This window comes from Epinephelus lanceolatus, chromosome 3 (assembly GCF_041903045.1).
Source record: "Epinephelus lanceolatus isolate andai-2023 chromosome 3, ASM4190304v1, whole genome shotgun sequence".
In the NCBI taxonomy this organism is placed as follows: Eukaryota; Metazoa; Chordata; class Actinopteri; order Perciformes; family Serranidae; genus Epinephelus; species Epinephelus lanceolatus.
In genome coordinates this window covers 36,173,723-36,191,072 of record NC_135736.1, presented here as the reverse complement: position 1 = coordinate 36,191,072, position 17,350 = coordinate 36,173,723, and the positions used below count along the sequence as shown (strand labels likewise).

Below are 17,350 nucleotides of genomic sequence, written 5' to 3'. Positions count from 1 at the left end.
CAACAGTGCGGCTCTGCGAGTGTTACAGTCACACTAATGCATATTTTCACACGCGCGCACACACACAAACACACACACACACACACACACACACACACAGAAACACATCATCCATTTGCATAGATGCAAAGTCTGTTTTCATTTTCATGATTGTCTCAGTGTGTGGAAACGATCGATGTACGATTTCACTGTGCTCCTCGGTCGGTAACGAAGGAACAAAAATGGCTGCTATGCCCAGTAGGAAGGTACCATTTTGCAATGACTGACTCCATTTAATAAAAGATTCATTGCTAATGTGCTACATGCTAATTTTGGTTCCTTTTTACACACACCTGAGTCATTTCATGTTCATAAAGCCATAAAAGCCATTCATAAAGACTCACATTAGTGCAGCAGCTCTGAGGCAGATGGGCACACACAGACTGGAGAATGGTGATATTGTGATATAAATGTGTTGTGAGCATGTGTGACTGTGTTTCTCAGAGAGCCTTTCATGCGATGTGTTTGTGTCTTGCGTCTAAATATTTTTCATATCTGCATGTGTATGACTGTGCAGTGTTTATGCATGTGTGCCCTGAATTTCAGCCATGTTATAATCCTCGTCATATTTCCATATTTGGGCTTTAAATGTAGGAAAGACCCAGTGACCTGGTAAAAACTGGGACACGCTAAACACAAACGGCTGTGTACTGCATCTATATGTGTGTGCGGCTGTTTTCTTTGTTTAGGAAGAGGTAAATGCTTTCAGATGTGATACGACAGCAAGCATCCATTTTTATTCACTGATCGGGGAGCTGATTATCACCACTGTAATGCTTATTTAAAGATGTGCACAGTAATTCTAATATGTTTGGTATTGTTTAAAAGACAGCAGTTATATAAACAATGGCTTCTAGATAGAGTTATGGGTGTGTTTTACCATTTAATTAATTGCATCTTTGTAAGTGTCATCCAACAGTTTTCTTACATAATGTGTTTTCTTTTTTGGGTGTCTGCTTTTTACCTTATTAATTTCCTGACAAAACAATAACTGATTGTCCACAGGGGACGATTAAAGGGTTTGATGCATCTTGTCTAAAACATACAATGTTGGAAATAAGTCCGGGACTTCATTTTTGTGTCTTTGGCACTGTCTGATATGTTGTGCTTTATAGATTTATTAAAATGTTGTCAATAAGCCAAACCAAACGGTATGTGTCGATGTGTGAAAAACAGACAGGATCATAGGTAAACAAATACTTAAAAGGAAATAATAATTCAATAGAATATAATATTTCAAATATAATAAATACAATTTTTAGTAAAATGGGAGTAAGCTGACTTTGTCATCGGGAGGAGAGCAAGCTGAATAGGGATACACCTGCCAAGCTGCAGACAGCTGCAGACAGCTGCAGACCACTGATCAAGACTCACAAATATGGTTCTTTTTTAGCGAGTGATAACTGTGGCTTTTTAGCCCCCAAATGTGTTTTTTTTAGCAACCTGTCACTGTTTGTTTCCATTTGGGATTGTGCCACCAGAACTGGATATTTTAAGACAAAACATGATCTTTTTCTAACCATAACCAAGTAGTTTTTGTACCTAAACCTAAAAAAGTAAAGTTTCAGCATATTTGTACATAATAATGTACAAATATAATGTATCCATGGTTTGCAGAAATGTACAATGCTAACATTTTTTAGCAATGTTCATATTATACATCTGTGACATATACTGTAGGCCTGAATTTTAGTTTTTGGTTTTGCCATGTTTTGATGTGAGAGTGTCCTGGATGAAGAATTTCATTACGCTCTGGCAGTGTCTGTGCAGATAAAAAACAACTTGAACTGGAAATTTGCCTTTTGTTCACCTCACATCTCTGCCCAATGATAATAATGTCAGTCAAACTATTTGTCTGTCCATCCCGACACACTGATACTGTGTAAGTTACTGGCCAGACTGAAATTCAATTTATCATGAGTTTTCAATGTTTCCAGGGAATACTTTCTGAAGGGCTAGGATTGTATAGGATTTAATCAGTCAACTTAAAATTATCCCATGTGCCAAGTGTGTAGCAGAACTACGGTGGCTGACACGAAATTGGGAAAAAAAAGATGAAAAAAAAATGGGCTCCATTGTGTCGTGTTCACACCACACACAATGTGAATTTGAACACTACAATATTTTGTGTTGACTCGCATCATGCACGAATAACTCGAACATCTGCTGGTACCTCCTTGGCGTCATTCATCCCTGGAGGATCTCAATGCTGATTGGCTATTGCAGTGTGAATCAGTCGCTGATGTTCCAATTTTTCAACTCAACTATGATACGAAATTGCGCTACTCGCTTCATTCATGCAGCTTAATTTGCATTTTCTGTGTCATTTGCATCACGTCCATCACTTCGCAGGAATTCGCATCTAATTGCATCTTTACATTGACTTCACATGTAATTCACTCTCGTGAATCGTTTTTTTGTGCCCGCTATGAGCACAACATTAGAGCCAGTGTTTGATTTGTCCATTCTGCACTGCTGTTGAAACATGGTGAGACTCTGTGAAAGGAGGACTCGCATCGTATGTAGATATAAAAGGCTCGTTCTAAAGTCTTGAAAACACAATGATTTTTATTGTCAGGTTATTATAAACTGCGGAAACCATAGTTATGAATATTATATTATATATCTGCCAATATAGCCCACTAAATCCTCCACACTGGACCTTTAACTTTTAATATTGTACCACCAAAACCAGTATAAATGAATATTCAGACTGTCATGATCATGCAAGTCTAACGGGCAACAATATGATAACAATATATAAGTTTACAGAGTTAATTCAAGTATGAATCCTTTAGATTTTAATTATCTAATTATAGGAACAAATTTACAGAATCATTGGAATGAACATGTTGTTTGTGATCATTGTCTGGCTGTGGTACACACACACACACACACACACACACACACACACACACACACACACACATACACACAATGTGCTTTTCTAGCTTTTCAAACACACTTTCATACTTTCTCATTGAGTCTTGGTGCTCATTAGGCACTAATTTGGACGGTACTGTCTAGCCTGATTGTCTAACAGACTGCTGTATGTGTGTTTGTGTGTGTGTGTGGATCTGTACTGTGTCTTAGTTTGAGAGAGGATTACAGAGGTCTCTCACACAGACACAGAGAGAGAGGGAGGGAGGGAGGGAGAGAGACATAGACAGAAACACACACGCAGTGGCCTGAAGATGCACTCAAGAGTCAAAGGCCTGTCCTAATGGAAAATGACAAGTTCAGCCCCACTGCACCGTTTAGACTGAGACGCAGTTCAGCACAGTGGAGTGTAACCTAGATAAATGTAAATATATACGTACACTGAGAAGGATCAAACTGACATTGGGTGAATTTTCTTTTCGGGTTGTGGTTATCTTAAAAAAAGCCAATAACACCATTTTGTTTGAGTCTGAATCAGATTCAGAGAAGGTCCTTTTTCATGTGGATTATACGCAGGCATGCACACACACTTTCACACAGACACATACAGAGTTAATGGTGTCAGCTTCTCCTGGCTTGGCCTCCTGAAATGATTCTCCGAGCTGCCAATCAAATTGTCTGCTCATCCATAAATCCCTCCTTACCTCTGCATCCCACCATCCATCACTCACTCTCTAGTCTGAGCTGTGCTACAAAGACAGATACTGTCCTTATTATTTATTCATCCTGTATTTATTAATAACAATAAATAAACAGTTTAAGGAGTCATTAGAGCGGCACAGGAACAAGTCGATAATTTGGGGAGATCCATTTGTTAGTTTACGAGGAGTCAATGAGAAAAACAACCTCGAGTTCTGTTCCTGTTTGACATGCCAACATTATTAGATTTAGGAATGCACTTTACGTTACAGTAAATGTTTATCTGCATATGATTTTGTTGTACTTTGAAACTTAACTTATTTTTGTGTTTCAACAATGCTGTGGTTAATGTGTAGTCAGGTTTAGGGCATAAAAACCACTTCATTATGGTAGGAAAAGATCATGTTTTGGCTTAAAGCACCCGGTTCTGGTGGCACAAACCTGTCTGGAAATGCTGTGATGTCTCAGTAAAAAACAACCAGTTTCATTTGTCCTGTACAGTAGTTCAGACGATGAAAAACAACCACCTTTTGTGGCACTATCCCAGCAGAAAACAAAAGTGGCAACCTCCGAGGCTGAAAAATGAAGCCAACGCGGAAGTACCAAAAACTGCAGTTCATTAAATGGCCACTTGAGGCTGGCTCTAAAACAGAGTCAATCCCCATAGACTCCCATGTTGGTGAAAAAATGCCCAACGTTACAGCAAAAATAAACATGTTTGCAGCCTGGATCAAAAAGCAGTTTTGGTCTCTATAGCTAATTTCAACGTTCATGACAACTTTACAGGGGTTGAATTACTATATATGTCACCCGTTTACATTTTGTCAAGGCCCAAAGTTACTTCATATTTAAAGGCAGGGTCACTTTAAGTAACAGGTGTCACTTTGATCTGTGCGCTACACTACAGCTTCACCCTCTCATCCAAATTTGGTCACTTCTGGCTTCAAAACTGTTGAACTTGAGGTTTCAAAATGGCGGTCCATAAACCAATGGATGACGTCACAGCAACTATGACCATTATTATAAACATTTTATGGAAATGCATCAATGTCTTGGTAAAAACAACTAACAGCCACTTTTCATGGCACTATCTTGGCAGGGAATGCAGCCAAGTCTCGATAAAAAAAACAACCAGTTTCATTGTTTGTTGGTCTCGAACAGTAGTCTGAAACTTGGCGGGCATCTTGTCTACGTGACACGCCTCCCGCCATCCCCTCCACCTCCAGATGACAAAGTCAGCTCATACACATGTAATCAGAACTACTCTCCTTTAGAAACATGTCTAAGATTTGTATGGAACTACCAAATGTAATGTATCTGCGTATTGTAGAAACAATGTCAACATTTTCTAGTGGTGACTAGGCTGGGAGGTCAATGCAGAAGTGCTGACTGGGTAAATAAATGGTTTGTCATGAAGAAATTGTTCAACTGCCTGTGAAATTACTGTCAAAGACGAGCCAATAACCCACTGATACTTATTATGATTAAATTTATTATAATTGATGTGTAAGAATACAAAAGCTAGTCATTCTGTATTGATACTTACGAGGAAAGACTTTTTTGTGTAAACTGTGTGCTGCTGAAGTATCTTCCTACACTTTTATAGTTTGTGTCAATAAACAGACCACTGTGACATAAGAATCCTGGAGGCCCACATATCATAATCTCTCTCAGTTTTCATCATCTCTCAAAGAGCCGTTATCTGGTCACTGGCTTATGTCATAATTTTTCTCCTTCCTGTTAATAAAATACATGCAGCTGTGATATTTGCAGGAAGGGTATCCACTACAGCACCATCCTCTTTCTCATGATTACCGTAACTCTGCAAACGTTTCAAGAGTTACAGTAATCATGAGAAAGATGATGCAGAGCAGCAATAAAAGAGAGCAGAGCGGAGGGGGAAGCCCCAGTGAGACCAATCACATTCCAGTGATAGATGTTTCTCAGACTGGCAGACAGCGCTCAGACAGGCTGTAAACAAGATTACAATCATTCATCAGCTGGTATTTTGAAAGGACCATGGGAATGGTCATGTACTGCTCGTGTTTACCTGCCAAAATATAATGTGGTACTGCATTTAATTTAAACTTAGACTCAGTTTTGAGGTGTTACGACAAATTAGACAGTTTCCCAGCTGACTTACAACTGTCAGAATTCTGTCATAAATTGCATCACAATTTATCTAAAAAGCAGCTCCAAAAACATTCATTTAGGCAATCATGAAAACAAACATGAACATTCTGACACCTGCTGTTCATCAAATATCTGTATTAAAGGTTTTAAAACATTATTATTACAAAAATTATTTTCAATGGAAAAAAAGTGGGCATGCTTTAAAAAAGACCAAGATAAAGTTTATTTAGAAGTGTTAAACATGTAATTGACATGGAAATATCAAAATAGCAAATATTGCTAGAATTAAGTGATCAAATAGTGCTGGAATAAAATGATCCAAGTGTTTATTTATTGAAATTTCAGTGACTTTGTATCAACACAAAGTCCTTGTGTTGACTAGGTTTTTACCAAAGCAAACAATTCGTGTGCAAGCAGTGTCTACAATTAGTAAATCCAATGTGTTATTTTTTCAGTGTGTGCATTTCTAGGTGAAGTTTAAACAAAACTCAAAAGTATTCCATAGCCTTAAAAATACTCCAATTAGCAGTTACAGGAAAAAGAAAATCCTGAAGCGAGGCAGTATTTAACATTTTGAAAAGTGGCTCATGACAGAAAAACACACTGTACTAAAATAAAAGTAAGAGTAAGAAAGTCTGCACAACAGTGAACAGAAATGTAAAGTGTACAATATTTGTCATGGGTGTATTTAGCTGTATGAAATCAGATTTTACTATACAATTATCATAACCAAAAGAGTTCACTATTGCAGTATAATTGAAAAAGAAATCTATCAGTCAGATTCATCTTAGACTTAGTTTATTATGTGTTTTGTGTCTTTTTTTGGCAATTACTCTTGATAGTGTTGGGTTAGAGAGAGACAAAACGAAAATGGAAAGAAATTAAAATAATGAAAGAGTTGCTGGATTATTTACACAATATTATCACACACATTTTAATATGATGTCAATATTTCATTTAAAAGTCAGAGTTATCATCAATACCAGTATATCATAACACCCCCAGTGTATACGATTCCACAAAAATCCCATTGCGATCCATAGACAAACACTACATAGTACACATGTAAACCTATCAATACAAACACAAATGGGCCTAAAAGAACACACTGCTTGTTATATCTTTGCCTTAAATCTTCTTTTCTGTATCGACTTTTTCCAGTTTGATTCTCATAAAACACAAACACAACACAGCACTGCTTCTGAAACACCATTTCAGACCATAACAGGACACCAAAACCTTCCACTGAAATCCACACAAATAAAATACAGAAGGGAATTAAACTAAACATCAATATGCAAGATATTGTACAATTAAAAGGAAAATCCCTCCTGAAATAATCATTTTTCCTTCATTGTAAATGTGTAGATGCAAAAATCGAACCACTCCCTTCTTAAGCTAAACAGCAGAGAGACAGACTGTAGTGATGATGTCATCCACAGACTAATGTTGGAGCGGCTCCACAGACGGTGAAAACTGGAAACGCTGCCAGGACTCTATGACAGCAGCCTCTGTGACTTTACACTGATACGGGAGGATTTTCTGATTCACAGCTGGAAACCCCACATTCAAATGCAAGTCAAGATAAAGCGTAGCGAGAGCTCGGATAGCACATTCGAGCACAATTTGTCACAGCCACTGAGAGTTCCACTGAACCACACCTTTATGTTTGTACGAGTGTGTCGTGGAGGTTCCTCTGTGCATTGATGGAAAGACAGAAGAGGAGTTAACGTTTAAAAGAGATAACATCCAAAAAAGCACACCATACCCAGCACCACAGGATCTCATGCCTACTCAGCATATTTTGCTGCTCGAGCAGAAGCCCCGGGCGTTACTCAAGTGATGCCATGGGCAGCCTTTCTGTTGTATCTTAATGCAGAAGGGGTAAGAAGGGGTCGGCTGTTAGGTATAGGAAACAAAACTACTTGGTTATGGCTGGAAAAAGATTGCTAGTCACGTGAGGCAACTCACATAATGGGTCGGTGGTTAGGTCAAGGCAACAAAACTACTTGGTTAGGACAAGATCATAGATGTTGTTAAAAAACACCTAACTTGGAGTGGCACAAACGCCGCAACCAATGCTGTCTGTTGGTCTTGAACACCTGTTTCCTGGATCAGAGTCTGGTGCTCACTGAACATATCCACCTCCCCTCCCACCCATCCTAAGCAGAATTCCACGCTCTTTATACTCTGAGCTTCTAATATTGAGGTGGATGGGTTAACATTGGAGTTGGTGGAAAGCCCAACATAGATGCTACATGGTGTTTATCATTGTATTGATGCTGGGGACACTGCACAAGGGGCATAATTTGATGCTCTGGGAGTGCCAGAGGTGCCCAGCAATAGCATCAGCCACAACTCCTTATCTTGGTCCTTGAGCCCTTCAAAGAGTGGGGCTAAGAATCTGATGGTGACGCTAGAGGAACAGACATGCGAGCATTACAACAAAAAAGTTCATCCTCTTGGGAGGATGAATGTGCGCATCAATTCCATGTCCATCTGCACATCACATTTTAAGATATCTGATGTACAGAGATGACATTCTGACCTGCAGGTGGTGCTAGAGAAGAGCCAGGTTCAACCTCTGGGGAGCATGAGTGTGCTCTGTAAATTTCACAGCAATCTGCCCATTACGTTCTAATGTAAGAAGACATTTTCGGCCGATGCCGCAACCCAATCGCAAGACAAAATGTTGGCATTGTATGTTTCTGCAAACCACAGATGTGTTATATGTGCATGTTATTACGTAGAGAATAGACTGACAGTTTACATTTTAATAGCACTTTTAATGTTTGGTTAGATTTAGATGCAAAAACTAATTGGTTATGGTTAGAAAAAAGATCACGTTTTGTCTTAAAAATGCCTCGTTTTGGAGGCACAATCACCATAGGACACGCACAATGCCCATTAAAAAACAACTGCTTTTAGTGTTGCTATCCCCAATGGAAAAGCAGTGATGATCACTAAAAAACACCCACATTCGGGGTCTGAAAAGCTGCAGTAAAAACAGCTATGAATTGCTACTAAACACCCTCATTTTGGGGGCTAAAAAGCCGCAGGAAATGCAGTGAGGAGTCCGAAACACCAACATTTGGGGGCTGAAAAGCTGCGGGGAAAAACAACTACAAGTTGCTGTTTAATACCCTCATTTGGGGGCTAAGACACCTCTTGAAAACGCAGCAATGACTCGTTATATCCCAACAGCTTTTCTTGTTAGTTGGTCTCTAACAGTGGTCGGCAGTGGTTCACAGCTTGGCTTGGCAGAGTTAGTTGAACAAACCAACCAGCAGCAGAGTAATAATATTCCAAACAGGGTTAGGGTTAGGGTTAACCTCTTCCACTCACTGTTGGTTGTAATACAGCCCAGTCAGCCAGCTGCTCATAGTGAGTAACTGGATACACTCACAGGCAGCTGAATGGACCTTGCTGGTATTTATTTCTTATGTCCATGGAAGATAATGAAATTGCCTTCAAAAAAGAAAAAAGGAGAGCCCCTGACTTCAATGGCTTCCTCCTACTCTGTGTTTCTCTCCCTCCTCCTCCTCCTCCTCCTCTGTTCTCTCCTCTCTCAGCCTCTATGGGCCTGCTAAGTCAATTTGTATTGACTTATTCCAGTGCCCATTAAGTTCCTTTCTATTAGTGGTCATAATAATGAAATGGATATGAGGCAAATACACAAAGTCCTTTCTCAGCTGTAAGACTCCTGTCAGTTTTCCCACTGGGTTCTATAATAAATCAGAAACTAATTTTTAAAATTGTTCTGGGCGAGTAATTATTGCCTCTTCTGCAGCTTTAGGAAGTGGCCACATAAAGTAGCAACCAACTCACAAACAAGTGCATACCATCAGAGTTTCCTAATGCTAATGTATTAATAACAGTACTATGTTTTAACAGTAACTGGATAATTAGCTTTAGGAGTGAGGTGCGCCTTGTCTGGAAAAGAGAAAAGACACTCTCTCCAAGGACCAATGACATCTGTGTGTGCCTGTGTTGACAAAAAGCCCTCTGTATTTGTCCCACACCTTCACTTAAACACCTTCACTTAAAATGTTAAATATGCACGCTACATGAGTGGTGTGGAGTACTGAAATCATCTATTAGTCCATCTGAACCACGTGAGAAGCAAATACCAATAAAATTGTAGCTGTGTGTGAGGTGCTTTTGCTACTATCCAAATGATTTCAACATGACATGAAACTTTAATGATCCCTGTGGGGAATTTGGGGATTTGCTACTGCACTACGTCCAAGATACAGTGAATAACATAGGCTACATAAGATAATCTGAGGTGCAGCTGATGTGAGTTTGAAAACCAAGTTCCCATTTTTCATGGAATCCATCAATACTACTAATTCAGACGGGATTTATTTCTCTATAGGGGAGGTGGGATGATTTTAACAGTACCTGCGCTGATCAGTGGCTTGAATTCCCAATGGAAAGTGTATTGATTGTTTGACATCTATTCTGTTGCTAGGGCAACAGGTTTGGACCCTGTTTACTTCCTGTCAGCTACCAAGGAAAATAAAAATATCAATCTTTTATTTTCCATGACATCTACTGCATCATGGGTCCTCCTGGAAAAAATCACACCCAGAGCGATGTCCTTGCATCTTCGAATGGATCTGTGAGTATTTCCCACAGGAAGAACGACTTGCTCTTCTACTTTCGGTCAAAAACATTTTTGCTAATCAAATCTAAGATGCAAACATGCTAACACCAAGATATATGCCGACTTGCAGTGTTGGGGAGAATAATGTACTAAACATGACGTTTAACTACACCTGCAGCAGCTCGCTGGTAGTTCAACTACATTCATATTTGCAGAATTAGTTTTTTTATGCCATCTCTGTGTGGTTAAGTACAAAAGTGACAAAAAAATGAGCCCTTAAAGGAAGGGAATGTTTCTTTATTCCATTTTATTTTAAATTACCCTTGTCTCTCTACTGTAATTGAACCCTGCCTTTGACCAGCTTTCTTTCATCCTGAATGCTGTGAAGACATGTAGAAGGCAGAATTTGTAAAACTGAACTTGAATAGATCGATTATTGCTATTGATTAACAAACGTTCAGAGAAGTTTTTGCACACTTTTCAAAACCTGGCTACTGGCTGGACACTGGATACTAGTTTCTGAAGGCCATTGTCTGATGGACATTGGATACAAAACCAAAGCTGACATTTCTTGCACCATCCCATGAAAAGTGAGGTCTTATATTTCTATTTTTTGGTTTATGTATGACCTGTGGTATCCTTTGCGCAACATGTTGGTGAAGATTCTCAGTCATCCAGGTCATGGTAATCATAAATGTTATATTGTATAGGCAACTGGACTTGCTTGAGTTTCTTGAGGATGTTTCACCTCTCATACAAGAGGCTTCTTCAGTTCTGCAGAGCCTTTATCACTTGATGCCTACGATACAGCGTTTAAGACCCAATAAAGTGGCATTTTATGCTGGGCAGTGACTTTTTTTGTGTTATATTTTGTTATAATTTCACATCACAGTAGCAGACGAAAAACAGCAAACAGCACATGAATGGCTGTCGGAGTAGTAAATAACAGTGGTTAAGTGGTTCCATTATCCCACTTAAACACATGAGCGATAAGTAACAATCAATGCATGGCAAATGTGGATGTGTAAATCAGTCCTTTATTTACATCTTGTACTGCATTAAGTCCTTTTTAATGTGATGTATTTGCCAGTAACCACTGGAGGACTCACAGTATCACCTGGTAAATAACACTTGGTCATGTGATCATTTTCAACCTTTATTACTTGATGACTGACCGCAGCAAAAGTCCGGAGAACTTCCACTGACAATCACCCAACACCAATCATCAGCAACACAAGAGTTCAGGTCACATGACGAATTCAACACTCTGGCTGGAATTCAGTTTTATTCCAATGGTTTTGTCTAATTTAATTTTCTAAAATGAAGTAATCAGGATCAGTCTCGTCGTCCATTTTCATTATCAAATTGGACTCAGGCTAGACAAACTAAATGCGTATGCTGTATAATAATTAGCGGGCAGTTTGCAGTTGCACAGATGAATTGTTTATTATTGATGACATTAGCCAGCAACACATCGGGAACACACCATCAGTCATCTGTGCCAGTCATCTGTTCATCCAAGTTCAGCAAAATGAGCAAAGAAAATGATCAGACTTTTCATAAGTGCAGATAATTGCTCACAGTTTGTGACACAAACCTTCACGTAAGGCCTAAACCAGGTCTCTGACATAGAAACCATTTGACAAATACGAAACTGTGCAGCCCAGCATTATGTAAAAAACACATCATCAATACTAAATTAAAGGTAATTCATCAATTTGAAATTAAGTCCATGTACGTCACACGTTCCTTGCTCTCTCTCTTCATGTCTCCAACAGCAGCTCTGCATCACTCACTGTCTCGGTCTCGTCTTATAGATTCACATTTTCCTCCATCTCACCTTCTCACCCAGCCTGCCATATTTCATCACACTCACACACATCTGTGTTTTGTCAGCTGTGTGCACCCCATTTATTAAAACTAGAGGATAAGGTAGGGAAAGCTGGGAGGCCAGTGACAGCCGAACCAAACGAGGATGCAAAAAAGAAAGCAATGAAGATAGAGAATGACGCGGGTGTGGGATGGGAACTAGTTGAAAGGATGAACAGAAGGAGTGGGGGTGACATCTAGAAAATAAAAAAAGAGAAAAGAAAAAGTGGCTGAAATGAAAAATCATGTTTGCTTGAAACATCATGCCTCCTCATTCGTCTTTCTGATTGGCTTCTTCCAGAAAAAATACATGAATCCGCCTATCACACAACAGAAGACAATTCCATAACGGTGTTACCATGGATACAGCGTTAATAAACCTTAAAAACGATGATAAATGCAAAGAACTGCTTATTTTTCATCAAAAACACCTCCATCTTTGCTTGATTTCTGAATCCGTGCAAGCGGCACTGCTTATTTTAGGACTGAAGGTGCAATGAAGAAAATGGACACGCCCATTTTTGCAGCCAACAGAAACAACAATAATATGGGAAGGTGCTTTAAAAAACAAAAATGCACTATCTGCAGAGAGAAAAAACAAGCACACAGCGAGTGATAACCCTCGTCTAAATGGAATATGTAAGATTAGAAATAGGCAAGAAAAAAATGGATGGAGGATGAGAGGGAGGGAGCTGACAGAGTGAGATGGAGGTGAGCGGGAGATGAGTCAAAATAGAGGGGTAGGGAGAGACAGACAGAAAGAGATAGACAGAGAAAACAAGAGATGGAGACTAGCAGAGGGAGAGAGACAGGCTGATGGAGGCAGAAAATCCAGGTTGAAATATAGTCAGGGTGGGAAGAAAATACATAAAGGGAGGGAGCTGGTGATAGAGAGATGTTAAGAAAATGGAGGGACAGGGTAGGGAGAGACACAGACAGCAGAAAAAAAGGGAGACATGCAGAGAGCGAGGGGAAAGAGGAGAGGAAAAGGCGTTCAGACAAGCGTGAAGCATCAACAATAGAGGCTAACAAAGAAAATCCCAATGGAGGCATCAATCACTGCTCCACTTATCCCTCCTCCCTCTGATTTTTTAGTCTTTATTGCAAGGTTTTGCCCCACGCTCTATCACCCTCTTCTACCCCCTTTCCTCCCCCCCCTGCCACTCCCACCTCCTCCGTCCATCCATCCATCCATCCATCCATCCATCTGTCCATCCATCTGTCCGTCCAGCCTCCAAAACAACACCAACCCTCCAGTGTCTGCCATCTCCTCTCATCCTCAACCCAAACAATCTGCTTATTTATGCATCCATTCATCGAAACACACAACAAAATAAGGTTATATAATCTGTGCTGTTATCATAAGCAGACATAGATGGGCATGATTAAAATTCACAGCCTATCGTGTCATTTCTGCTGAGATGAAATGATGAGGATTTGTGCAAATAAAATGAACAGGCAAAAATCTATTTTTTTTCCTGCAGGACATGTATGCTGTCTTCTTTCTCTCTGCCCACAACACACACAAAGGAATCCCATGATACCGAGAGGAATGGATGAACAGAACAATGGCACAGCTGATTAGAGATAAAAAAAAATTAAAAAAGCAAATTAATCTTCCATCTTACCTTTCTGGCTTTGTGATTCATCCATGTTTTCCTCCATTGTGGCAAGTTACAGTCCCTTTGTCTCTATTTAGTGTGAAGCTGTTTAAAGCCCCTTGCTAGCTCTCGGCACAGTGTGCGTGTGTGTGTATGTGGGAGGCTGTGTGTGTGTGAGTGTTTTTTTCCCTCCCTGTAGATGATGGAGGCTCAGGGAAGTCCCTGTTTCAATGCTCCGCTCTCTCTCTTCTATCCTATCTGGGCTTCTCTAGCATCCTAGCCCCTGTATCTATCTATAGCTGAAGCTTTCCACACAGATATTGATTTAGATCATGTATGTGGCAAAACATAAACAACCTGAATTTAAACAGAAAAAAAATATATATATTTTTGTCATATTTTTGTGTAAAATTACCTCTCTTACACTCAATTGAATTTAATTTTCATCATTGGGACATTATTGGAATAAAAATTAAATAAGGTGTCAAATACACATAATGAGCCAAGTCAGAGTAAAAAAAAGGAAACTGTTTGGTGTCAGTTTACATTCACTCTATGAGTAAGGCACTCTGGCAAGATCCAAGAGCTGCAAACCCAGACACATAAAGAAAGCATACATAGATTAGAGGGAACACCTTGAAAGCATCCTTAAATTACAAGACGTCTCTGAGCAAAATACACTGCAGACACCAACAAAGAGGAAGCATCAAACAAGGCAGCTCCACTGAAATGGCAAAGCCTTCAAATGATGTGTAGTATCCTACAATAGGCATATGATGAAAACACAGGTACCACAAGTGTAAGTTTTCCAGACTTCTCACAGAAATACACTGTGAGAGATAGAAATCTCTCTCATATACTTATATTCATTGTGTATTTTATCCTAAAGCTCTACAAGTTTTTAAAAAATTAGGGTTCAAGGTGTCGCTCTCTGAGATTTCGGCCCTGATCCCAGTACAGTGGAAATGAATGGGTTTCACTGATGGTGCTCACAGCATTGTAAAATTCAGTTCAGAAAAACTGTCTTCATGGCTAGTAGAAAAGAATTCAGGTGAACTATCTGACTTCAAAATAAGTCAAAATATCTGCCCTTTATGGGGGCCGAAAAGTGACACAGGAATATATACATAAATGAAAAAATAAATTACTAGAAAATGACTGTGATTGATTGAAAATAAATTTCAATTTTGCAAATAAATAATAATATGATAATAAATATGATTTGTACATGTATTAAGCCCCATTGTCTTAATAAATGTGCATTTAAAAAAAATTACATCAATTTCCACATTTATTTATTTCCAAATTTATTTCTAGACATATTTATTGCCACATATTTCATGGGACATATACAGTAGGCATTAGTGGTCAAACATGGATTCATCATCAGGTTGGCCTCTAGTTCAGCAAGTGTGTCCACCCCCTGTAGGCTGAGTCATTTGCAGTGACCCTTTGCTCTGTCATCCCCGTTTTCTCTCCCCATTTCCTGTCACTCTATAGCTGCACTGTAATGAAGCCAATTAAAGCCCAAAAACTAATCTTTAATAAAAAACATATAATCATCAACCCCAATTTGAGTCCAAAACCATAAACCTGCATGCTGTTGATGTCTTTTATGTTCAAAGTACGACTTGTGATTGCAGTCTCCACAGGACCGGGGGGAAAGAGCCCTGTATGTGGCGCCATGTAAATACCAAATATTTCAACGCTTGTGCCGATGTTGTGTCCAAGTCTGTCCTTGTCAATGTGTGTTTCCCCTTAACGTAAATCTAACCATGTCCCTAACCCCAACCAGTTGTCTCTGCTGTATCTGACCCCAGTTATCTGCTCCACATCTAACCTAACCTAAGCCACAATGCAAACAGCAGATTGCAGTGGTAAGGTAAACACTGTTCTGATGACATAAAACATAAACCGTAAAAATAATGGACGTAGCAACCTCGGCTTCACCCATTAGTTTGTGGACTACTGATTTGAAGCCTTGCGCTCGGCATTTCAGCCATCATCACTGTGGATTTTGGGAGCCAGAAGTGTCCATATTTTGCTGAGAGGCTTACACTGTGGAGGAGTGATGGGTGGATCTGACTGAGAAGCCAAGGACACTATTGGCAGACAGCCTGTCACTCAAAGCCACCCGCCTTTAATTATGTGTAATTTTAAGCCTTAGTCAAATGTAAGCAGGTCAGTTATAAAAAAATTCTAAATTAGCCATAGAGACCAAAACTGTTTTTTGTACTAGGGTGGTGTTAAGTCAGACATTTTAATATGAGTGTCTACAAGGAATGACCATCTTCTGGAGCCAGCCTCAAGTGGCCGTTCAAAGAACTGCAGTTTTTGGCAATTCTGTGTTGGCTTGGATAGAAACGATATCGAAGTGCGAGAGACGACAGACTTTGACGCGAGCTGCAACTTCACTGCATGGCAAATGACCAAAATACCTGGCGTGGTGCAAAAGACCCAAAAATCTCACTGTTCTAACAACTAAGAGAAACAGGCCTACCTCCTGTTGTCCCTGGCAAACATGCCCATGCAAGCCCATTGTGGTCAAGTGTGGGTTACTGTGGGCAAAACCGATATTAATCCCATGTGTATGGTGCAGAGTAAGGGTCAAAATTAAGACTACTGTGAAGTCAGCAGAGGCCATATCCTTGCAGAAGCCTGCTACTGATCTGGTCAATGATAAGTCAGTGCCAGCAACTGAGAGACCAGCTCTGGGAAATGAGAAGCCGACTACTCTTCGACCAAGGTGGTAACTCGTGCATCTAGGCTAGCAACCCACTGGAACTCTATGAGCTTGGCTAGTTAGCATCCAAAGCTAATAACTAGCATACCAAAGCTAGTAACCCATAAAATAAGGTGATGGCTCGGCTGGTCATTAACTTCTGAGGCTGAAAACTAGCACGTGGAGGCTAGCAACCCACTGGATCGGCTACTGGCTTGGCTGTTTGGAGTCCAAGGCTCATAACTGGCATGCTAAGGCAAGTTACCCATTTAATCAGTTACTGGCTTGGCCAGTCATCAGTATTTTTTTCTTCTCCATTTCCAGCAGCATAGTCACCAACTTCCCTTTGGTGACAGTTTATTTGCTGCTTAGAATGTCCATGTGCACAAATTATATCTTGACTATGGGCATCCAAGTGGCTGACCAGGTAGAGGCTGCATCACTGAGGTTGAGTCTTTACCACAATGGCATTACGGGTTCCAGTCTGACCTGTATCCTTTGCTGCATGTCATCCCCCTTTCCTCTGCCTTTCATGTCTCTCTTTCTTTCTATATCAAAATAAAGCAGAAAGGCCAAACATATATCTTGACTTGAAAACATGTAAGCCATGCAACTGCTCAGTAAATGTTATGTTGAATCGTTGTTAATAGAGACCATTAGCAGTAACGTGACTGAATTATTTGGCCTTGTTGATGCACTTGTATTTTTGTCATACCATTGTTGCTGGTGTGATTTTATGCTGCTGTCCTGTTTCCATTGGATGCTGCTATTTGATCCTGTCTTGGCTACATCTAACCT

General features: G+C 39.8%; 1 protein-coding gene across 1 annotated transcript in view; it reads right to left on the bottom strand.

Annotated features, from left to right (window-relative positions):
* LOC117255193 (neuronal membrane glycoprotein M6-a) overlaps positions 1 to 14,080 on the bottom strand; it is a 41,647-nt gene extending 27,567 nt beyond the window's left edge. The window contains exon 1 of the mRNA XM_033623841.2: positions 13,858 to 14,080. Within this exon, the coding sequence (XP_033479732.1) occupies positions 13,858 to 13,894 (37 nt within the window). The 5' untranslated portion in view covers positions 13,895 to 14,080. The remainder of the gene's footprint in view (positions 1 to 13,857) is intronic.
* Between the last annotated feature and the right edge of the window lie 3,270 nt (positions 14,081 to 17,350).